At 44.7% G+C, this 9,012-nt stretch overlaps 1 protein-coding gene across 1 annotated transcript; it reads right to left on the minus strand.

Annotated features, from left to right (window-relative positions):
• Positions 1-434: 434 nt before the first annotated feature.
• Positions 435-8,470, minus strand: NKX6-1 (NK6 homeobox 1). Its single transcript, XM_048847861.2, has 3 exons — positions 6,743-8,470; positions 5,073-5,245; positions 435-1,910 (listed from the first exon to the last, which is right to left on the minus strand). The coding sequence occupies exons 1-3, from the start codon at positions 7,299-7,301 to the stop codon at positions 1,659-1,661; spliced, it is 984 nt and encodes a 327-aa protein (XP_048703818.2). The 5' UTR covers positions 7,302-8,470; the 3' UTR covers positions 435-1,658.
• Between the last annotated feature and the right edge of the window lie 542 nt (positions 8,471-9,012).

Raw genomic sequence — 9,012 nt, forward strand, 5'->3', positions numbered from 1 at the left:
CTAAACGACGCGTTTCGATTTAAAACAGTTGTTTCTATATTGGGTCTAATCATTTACTTTAGACCCCTAGCTAGACTCATATTAATCGCTTTCTTCCTGGAAAATAGTGTCTTTCCCATAATAATGTTAACATGTCATCCCTGATAATGGCTTGTGTTGCTTGCTGCTTAAAAAGTTAATACACCCTATATTGGCCTGAGATTAACCTATCTCGGATATATATGGAAATTACGACTTCCTGAATTCTCCAGAGAGGTTCTACAAAAGGAAAAGAGCTCTCGTGAAAAAAAATACACACCAGGAATAGCAACTTTATATTTTCCAAATAAACGATCGCTTATTTTATTTGTATTACTCTTGAACCTTCTGGAGGAAGTGATATTTTACATAGTTTTTTTTTTAAATGTTCCTGGAAATGAACAAAAGAACCCAAGTTATCTTTTTTCGTACCGTCAGTTTTATTATTTAATCTCTGATGAGATCAGATGATCTGTACCCTTTAGTCGAGGCAACAAACGTCTTTAAATTGGTTTTAATTGATTTATCTTTTTTTTTTTTAACAGAAAGTGCATTACATTTAACTGGTCTTGCAAAGGGCTCTTCTCTTTACAAACCAAATTATTTTAATATAAATTAATTAATAAATGTTAAGATGCTAATATATCATCATTATTAGCTTTAAAAAGAAAACAATTTACATTCTATAGTATTCTTTATAATACAAAAGAAAACACACTTTAAATTCAATTACAGCATCTAAATGATTTTTTATATTTTCGACTGAAAGTGGTTGTAACAATTCCCACCAGCTACTTTTAACACGCATTTTATTGGAAATGGGTTAAATTAAAGGAAACTATTTAAATTTGCCCCACCCCCACCGTCCAAAAATAGTATTTAAAAAAAACACTAATAAATAGCATTCAGGGCGGTTGCAATTTCAGAATGGGAGGGGGTGTTCCAGCAAAGACTTCGTCATACTTGGCAAAACATCAGTAGACTGTTTGTTTCAAATCTCTTAATAGATGCCCTTAATGGAGGGCCTCAGTTCAAATTAGAAGGGAATCAAGATCTGCAGGAGAAAGTTCAGAATAAGCAGCGAAGGTGGGGGAAGAGACCACAAACTAATCCCAGTATTTATATTCCACAATTCACTATTCAAAAGAACAGTTCTTTTTAAAAAGCCAGACAAGGGGGTGGAGGTGGTTGTGGGTAGGACCCAACCCAACCCTTTCTATTAAAAAAAAAAAGTATTTTACATTTTAAATATTCACAGTAAAGTAACTTCTATAGTCAGTGTGACTCACGATTTATTTACAAAGAGCCTTCAACAGGTTGCTTTAGTCCGCCCAGCAGGAGCTGTGTGGGTGGAAGTAGGTCCCTCCTTTCCCCCTCAGCTGCCCTGGAGTCTGCAAAAGAAGAGGGAGCACTCAGACAGCCCCCCTGCGACCCTACAACAACAGCACCAGCGGCCAAGGGCCAGGCCAGAGGAGCAGGGGGGCGTTGGGTTTGGATGTTTGTTTACTCGCCGTCTTTTTCTGCCTCTTTCCTCTCCGACAGCTGATAAAGTCTAGAAAAATAGATATGTACAACATCTCAGAAAATAGCAAGTGTCCTCCGAGTCCGCCTGGGCCCCGGCCCCCTCCTCTGAAACCCCTTTAAGAGGAACTCTCGTTCTCAGATGTGTGCAGGAGCAAGCTGCTGCTGCTCGACTTGTGTTTCTTCAGCAGCTGGGTGATTTTCTCGTCGTCCGAGTTAGGGTCCAGAGGCTTGTTGTAGTCATCGTCCTCCTCCTCGTTCTCCGAGGCCCCCTTCAGCCTCTCGGTCTCCGAGTCCTGCTTCTTCTTAGCCGTGGCCATCTCGGCCGCGTGCTTCTTCCGCCACTTGGTGCGCCGGTTCTGGAACCAAACCTGCAGGGGCCCAGCCGCAGCGAACAGAGAGAGAGAAGGGGGGAATTACTGACCCGGGGCAGGTCAAAGTCAGCAACCACATCTGTACTCTGCTTGTGACCCTCAGCGTCACCGGGAGCCTTAGCACCACCCAGGAGCTGCTGGTAGCACCAGACAGCCGGCAGGATTCCTACCAGAGCTCTTGTTATTTCTGCCACCACAAAATTTTTAGCCTCCGTAGCACAGCTGTTACGCCCATGGAGGTACCAGTCTCCCCATCACAGAGTTGTGGTGACTAGTCCTACCATCCACTTATTCGTATTCATACCATGCTGATCACCACTAGCGAACAGTGATTAATATTTGTACCATTGTCAACGTTATTACTACTATCGTGTTATTACCACTGCAGAGGTATTACTAGTCAGTACATAGTATTGTTTTCTTATTTCCATACACCTACTAGTGTTCATCCCATGTGTATTATTACTAACATAGTTATTTATATTCATTCCATAATTATCGTAATAGAATTATCATCAAACATACTATGTGAGTACTACTGTTGTCGCCTTAGTGTTGGTATCTTAGTTATTAATACTATGAAGTTATTGCTACTCTAGAGGGATTAATATCCACACCATAGTTATTACTATTAATCTTACCACAGTGTTATTAGTATCCCTGATATAATAGTTATTACTATGCTATATAATTATTATTGTTATTATACCATAAGGTATTCATAAATAATTATTTTATTACCACAGACACTTAAGTATTCATATAATAGTTATTAATCTAAAATTATAATTATCACCATACAGCTATTACTACTGTTACCATATAATGATTGGTATTTGTGCTATACTTTTATTATTATTACTACAGATTAATATTCATACCATATCTGTAATTATTAATATTAAGTTACCAGTATGCATATCATACTATTATTGGCTACCATGGTATGCTTAGTATTCATATTGTGGTTATTATCATTATTATTATCATTCTAAGTTATTATAAAGAAAAGGAGTACTTGTGGCACCTTAGAGACTAACGAATTTATTTGAGCATGAGCTTTCGTGAGCTACAGCTGAAGTGAGCTGTAGCTCACGAAAGCTCATGCTCAAATAAATTCGTTAGTCTCTAAGGTGCCACAAGTACTCCTTTTCTTTTTGCGAATACAGACTAACACGGCTGTTCCTCTGAAATAAGTTATTATAATTATTACTGTAGTGTTGTTATCACCACAGAATTCTTGCTTTTGCTACTGCAGAATTATTATTGGTAGTTAAAGAATTTTTCAGGGTCCAGGCATATTTCAGTTGCTTTTTGTTCTGATGAAGGAGCATTTTGTGCGGTTTTGGTTCACTTGCTTTTTATTTATTTTATTTTATTTTTATTTTATTTTATGGAGTTTCAAAACGAGCCTTGGAGACTTTTAAACCAACCTTTTCATACTAATGGAGGGCAGGAATAATTTTACTCCTCTTAATTTTCTGTTAAGATCTACATTTCTTCTTTTCCTCCTCTTTCCCCTACTATGTTTTTGCCTGTTCAGTTTGTTTAATCAAAACTCAACTAACATGGATCAAACTTGATGGGACACCATCTCCCATGAAAACATATGCGTCTTTATTTAGATGTCTGTAGTCCTAAATGTAATTCAAGTGAAAAGCATGTGTTTCTAATGTTCTAAATTCAAATAGTCAAATAGTAAGAGGTAAGGCTAACTGGTCTCAGAAACTTGCTCTGTGCTGCGTCATCAGGTTAAAAATGCAATTTTTTTATTGCTATGGCTTTTAAAGATGAAATCACATTTATACAATACATTAAAAATAGATTAAAAATTTGTTGTAAAAGAAAGGAACAATTTACAGGTTGTTTGGGTTTTTTCCTCTCTAAAATCCAAGTCACGAATCCTATTATGCAAAACATAATTTCAGTGTCGCAGAACGATTCCTATGCATGGAATGAAAGTGTTCATTTGAAAGGAAACAAATCTAACTACACTTCCAGTACACTCAGTGACTACACAGTACTTTAATCCTGCTCATATGTGACAATAAACATTTTACATTGAATAGTTCTCTAATGTCCCCTCTTCTGTTACATATTTTATCTTAGAAAGGGCAGAGTAAGAGGAGGGGGTTGTTATTTTCATTGTACGGGCTGTAACAATTTATTCACAGCCATTTAGACATATTTACAGTGACAAATGAGGGGCTCCAGATAACTCTGGGAGAATGAGAATCCATAAAGAGGCCCCTTAACACAGAAACTGTTACATTTGTTAAAAAGCAGCATAGAGAATTTATCTTTAAATACAATTCCCTGAACAAGAAACACGCAGTAGCCTGCATTAGCATTTTAACTTATCAAAACCGTATCTCTGTGAAATATTTCAGTGTTTAGCTAAAATAAACAGATTCGGGGAGGGAATGTGTAAACCATCCGATCCACTTTATGCTTGGTAGCTCAATTCCTTTCCCATTCAAGGCAAGATTTCTAAAGTTTGAACCATTGTAAGCACACTGGATCCCAAACATGCACAAATTTGTGTTTTTGCCCTTAGCCAGGAGAACGATATCACATTTTAACTATTTGTCGTAATCATTTCAACATCTAATGACCAAACATTGCATGGCTACAGGGTCAGAAAATGTATTGTCCAAGTATTAGCCTTCTAACACAGACTACACTTGTTTGTATTTAAGTATTCAACAATATTACTCCTTACCTCTCCCAATTTTATGGCACAGTAAACATAATATTTTGGGGTAATTTTATAAGCATTCCTAATTTTAAATTATTTTAAAATAAATTACGGTTTTAAAAATTATGCCATATTCTCATAAATAACACTATTAATTATAAACTGCAAATAATTGCCAACCTAAGTGCCTTTTTTAATATACTAAAAGGAGCCATCTATGCAACGGATTTAGTTAGCAATAATATTTTGCAATGGCTTTGTTCTGGCAGTAATGGTGTATGTGCAGAGAGCATACGTATCCATTTAAGATTAACCTGATTTCAAAGGCATGCGCCTGATTCCTTTTGTTCATCAATATCTTATATCAGGGCTCCTTTGTATATGTATTTTTCACACTCCGCCCAGTCTCAGCAATGTGTGGGCTTGAGTCTCTTATCTAATGTTTGACATGATCATCTCACCTTGACTTGACTCTCTGTCATCCCCAGTGAATAGGCTAGCCTGGCTCTCTCTGGTCCTGCTAAATATTTGGTCTGCTCAAAAGTCTTTTCCAGGGCGAAAATCTGCTGGCCAGAAAAAGTGGGTCTTGTATGTTTTCTCTTTCCGTCTTTATCCAGCAAAATTGAACCTTGATCTGGAAAAGAATGAATGCATAGACAGATATGTTAATCTGTTCATTTGGAAAAATGCTTAGCTATGAAATTTGCTGTCAAGGGAAAGGTTGGTTTTTTTTCTATACATGGAGGAACGAATTCCCTATTAGAATGTCGCCAGTTTCAAAGCGATGCATATCTTTTCCTGACGCCCCTTTCTTTAGAGGGTCTAAATTCTGAGCAGGCAAAAATTACTCTCCCACAAAAACGGTAGTCGATAAAAGTAGGTTACTATAAAGGGTTCTTCTTGGGGAAAGTTTGTGTATGACCCAAACTCAAAAAAGGGGAAGGGGGAGGAGGAGTTGAATCAGAGATATTTCAACTTAAAAGTCCTTTTAGGAAAAATAAAATGAGAAAACTGTTTTTGTAAAAACTTCCCATTATTCGTAAGCAATAACTTGACATTTTCAATGCTTTCATAGACACATGCACACACCCCAGCTGTGAGTGTCTAAATTGCCAACAAGCCAAATAATGCATGTCATATATTTTCATCATTTAACGTGCTTTCAGGTGTTCAGACAGTAACTGTTTGTTATTGTAAGGATTCTAGTATGCACAATGATCAAAACGGTTTTAGTAAAGCCAACCCTTTCAAATGTAAGCTTGGAACATCACTGTGCTCAGTGTTACAAAAGTCATCAGTAATAAGAAAACCGTTACAGGAACTTGGAAGTGTCGCAGCATCAAAATAAAGAGAGAGAAAAGATGAGGCATAAACGTCCCGAGTTTATAAAAGCCTCTCTCTGAAAGGGCAGGGGAAGAAGGGTTTGGCCTTTAAAACTTTTATCCCCGAGAAATCTGGGACACTACAGCTTTTCTTTGCCCTATTAGACACATCTCCTAACTAACCCTTCTAAATTTTTACAGAAGGTGCCTGCAATTAAAGCTGGGAGCAAATGCTAACTGGTATACGCCAGAGGGCATTCAGGCAGCATGAAGTAGAAGTAAATAGAAAGTCAGAGATGAAGCAGGAGCAGGAGAAAAAGTAAAGGCAGCAAAAGCAGCACCGTGCTAACTGTACCAAGCACTGAACCAAAATGCAGCTAAGAGGATGGTGTGGTGAGTAAAACAAAAACACCTTGAATCGATTCACCACTGATCATACTACTTCCTACACAAAATCACGGGGGGCAGCATTTCCCCTTCTCTCTCCCCCAAATAACAGTGCGATAGGGGGTCGGGGGTGGTGGTAAAAGGATGCACTGAAGTACAGCAAGCCCTAAATAAGTTCGTTGCCTCTCCCGCTAACCAGCGCCCTGCAGCCCTGTGGCGTGCATTGCAAGCAACCAAAATCTGAGCAACAGGACAGAGCGGGAGGCAAGGAATAGGGAGGGAGGGTGACCCAGGCCGCGCTGGAGCTGCCCCCAGGGCAGGATTCCGAGGGCTGGGATGTTACCCGAACAAGTGGGGGCCATTGCCTATGCTAGGAAAGCAGCCCACCCCCCTCCAGCCACAGCCGGGGCGGCGGTACTCACGGGGGGTGCAGGCGAGGCGCGCGTCTCTCCAGGGCGGACTCTGCATCACCCCGGGCCAGAAGATCGGGGTCCTGCCGGGCAGCTCGGCCAGGGGCTTGGGGTAGCGGCCCACGGCCACGGCGGCGGCGCTGGGGCTGAAGTAGAGCCCGGGGGGCGGCGGCGGGGGGCTGAGGCTGCTGAAGCGGGGCAGGCCGGCCAGGAGGCCGGCGGGGGACGAGGAGGAGCCGGAGGGCGACGCGGAGGCCAGGGCGGCCCCGGCCAGGGGCACGGAGGGCCGGCTCAGGATGTCGTTGATGCCGTGCGGGGTGGCGGCCGAGAGCTGCTGCGGGGGGCTGGCCAGGGCCGGCGGCTTGAGGCCGGCCGGGTTGGGGGAGCCCAGCGGCGGGGACGGGGAGGCCGAGGCGGAGGAGGAGGAGGAGGCCGGCCCGGCGGGCAGCGGGTACGCCGGGTACAGCGGGGTCTTCATCTCGGCCATGCTGTGCAGGGCGGCCAGGGGCGGGCTGCCGAGCAGGAAGGCGCTCTGCCGGGGGCTGCCGTCCATCTGCCCCACCGCCAGCATCGCCGCGCCGCCGGCCGCCGGGGGAGGGCAGCGGGGCGCCCGCGGGGGGAGTCCGGGAAGGGGCCGCGGGGGGGTGCGAGGGGAGAAGGGGGGCGGGCTGCTCAGCGGGGGGCTTGTCCCGCTGGGAGGGTGCCGGGGAAAAGGGGCGATGTCCCGGCAGAGGGTGCGGGGGCTCCGAAGGCGAGGGCAGGTGCCCTGCGCGGGGGGAAGGACCCGGTGGCGGTACAGAGGGAAGGGGGAGCCGCAGAAGGCGGGGAGGGGGCAGTAGGATCTCGAGTGCGGGCGGGGGGGGGGTCTGTAAATGCGAAGGCGAGGACCGCAAAGAAGCAGCAGCAGCAACTCTTCCAAGTTGCTGTGTGTGTGTGTGTGTCTGTCTCTCTCTCTCCAAAGAAATGTTCTCCCGTGGTGCAGGGGGGTTTCACAGTCTCTGTCAGCCCCAAAGTCCTGTCTCAGCCTCCCACACACACACACACACACGGGAGGGAGGGGGAAACAGAGTCCTCCTAGTCCCACAAAATACTTAAAAAAAAAAAAAAAAAAAAAAAAAAAACCACCAAGCGCCAGCTGGTAGAGAATGAAACCAAGCCACAGATCCCCACTCGGTGCCTGTTTGGTTACGGGAGAGCGGTCAGTTCTCTGGAGCCGCCCCAGCAGCTCCCTGTCCCTTCCTCTCAAGCTGGTGTCCGGAGGATTGTGCCTTCCTCAGCATAAAACATCAAGTCCGAAGGGGTCTTCTGCTCCTCCACTCCGATCCCTGATCTGGATGCTGCATGCAGGAGAGATCCCCTCCTTTCTCCCGAGACATCAATGCCTTCCCATTGCTTCTCTCCCCCTCCCTCCGGTCCCTGACATCTGGTTGTCAAATACAAGTCGGGGGGCTTCAAGGAGAGTCTGGCTCTGGGTTTGCTGCTGCTGCTTCTCTCTTCTCTGTCCCAAGCATCACTTCTGTGACTGTGTCTGGTTTGCGTTCGCGTCTGGATCCTCCTTTATCTCCTTCTCACCTTCCTCTCATCCCCTCCCCTCCCCTCCCCGGACTCCTTTGGCTTGGTTACTTTGGTGTCCTCCTCCCCTCCCAGCTAAAGTCTCTCTCTCTCTCTGTGGCTGGCTCTGACAGTTCACATGAAGCTCTCAAAGGTAATAAAACATTTTCATCACTCTCTGCCTCCTTTAGCTAAGGGGCAAGCCAAGAACTTGGAGAGGCGTCAGTCAGCAGCAGCAATCAGAGGAGGGGCCGAGGCTCACGCCTCCCTACAGGACCCGGCCCATTGTGATGCCCGGAGAACCAGCGCCGAACCCACCCCCCCCAGTCTGACTGGCTGGAGCGGAGAGGGCTGGCCGAGCCTGCTCATCTGCATAGTGACCGCGGCCTCCGCGGTTATAGGGTCTGGGGAGGGGGCTGGGAGAAAAAACTGCTTGATGATCTGCTGGGGGTGATGGGAGCTGGCAAACAAAACGAAAGGAGTCAATTTGTGCTCAACAAATAGGGGGCTGGGGGAAGCTAAAAGAAAAGGGGGGAACCCAGAAGCAGCCATTTCATTTTGAATATTCCTCTTTCTTTTTCTTTTTCTTTGACAGACTGTCTGGTGAATAAGTAAAACAGACCCAATGGCAAGCAGCAGCAGGCACATCACAGGGTATAGATCCTTCTGAAAGGATTAATTAAGTGCCATATGGGGTCCCCGAGAATCCTGCAAATTAATTTGTTGCTCAT

The sequence above is a fragment of the Caretta caretta genome, chromosome 4 (assembly GCF_965140235.1).
Source record: "Caretta caretta isolate rCarCar2 chromosome 4, rCarCar1.hap1, whole genome shotgun sequence".
In the NCBI taxonomy this organism is placed as follows: Eukaryota; Metazoa; Chordata; order Testudines; family Cheloniidae; genus Caretta; species Caretta caretta.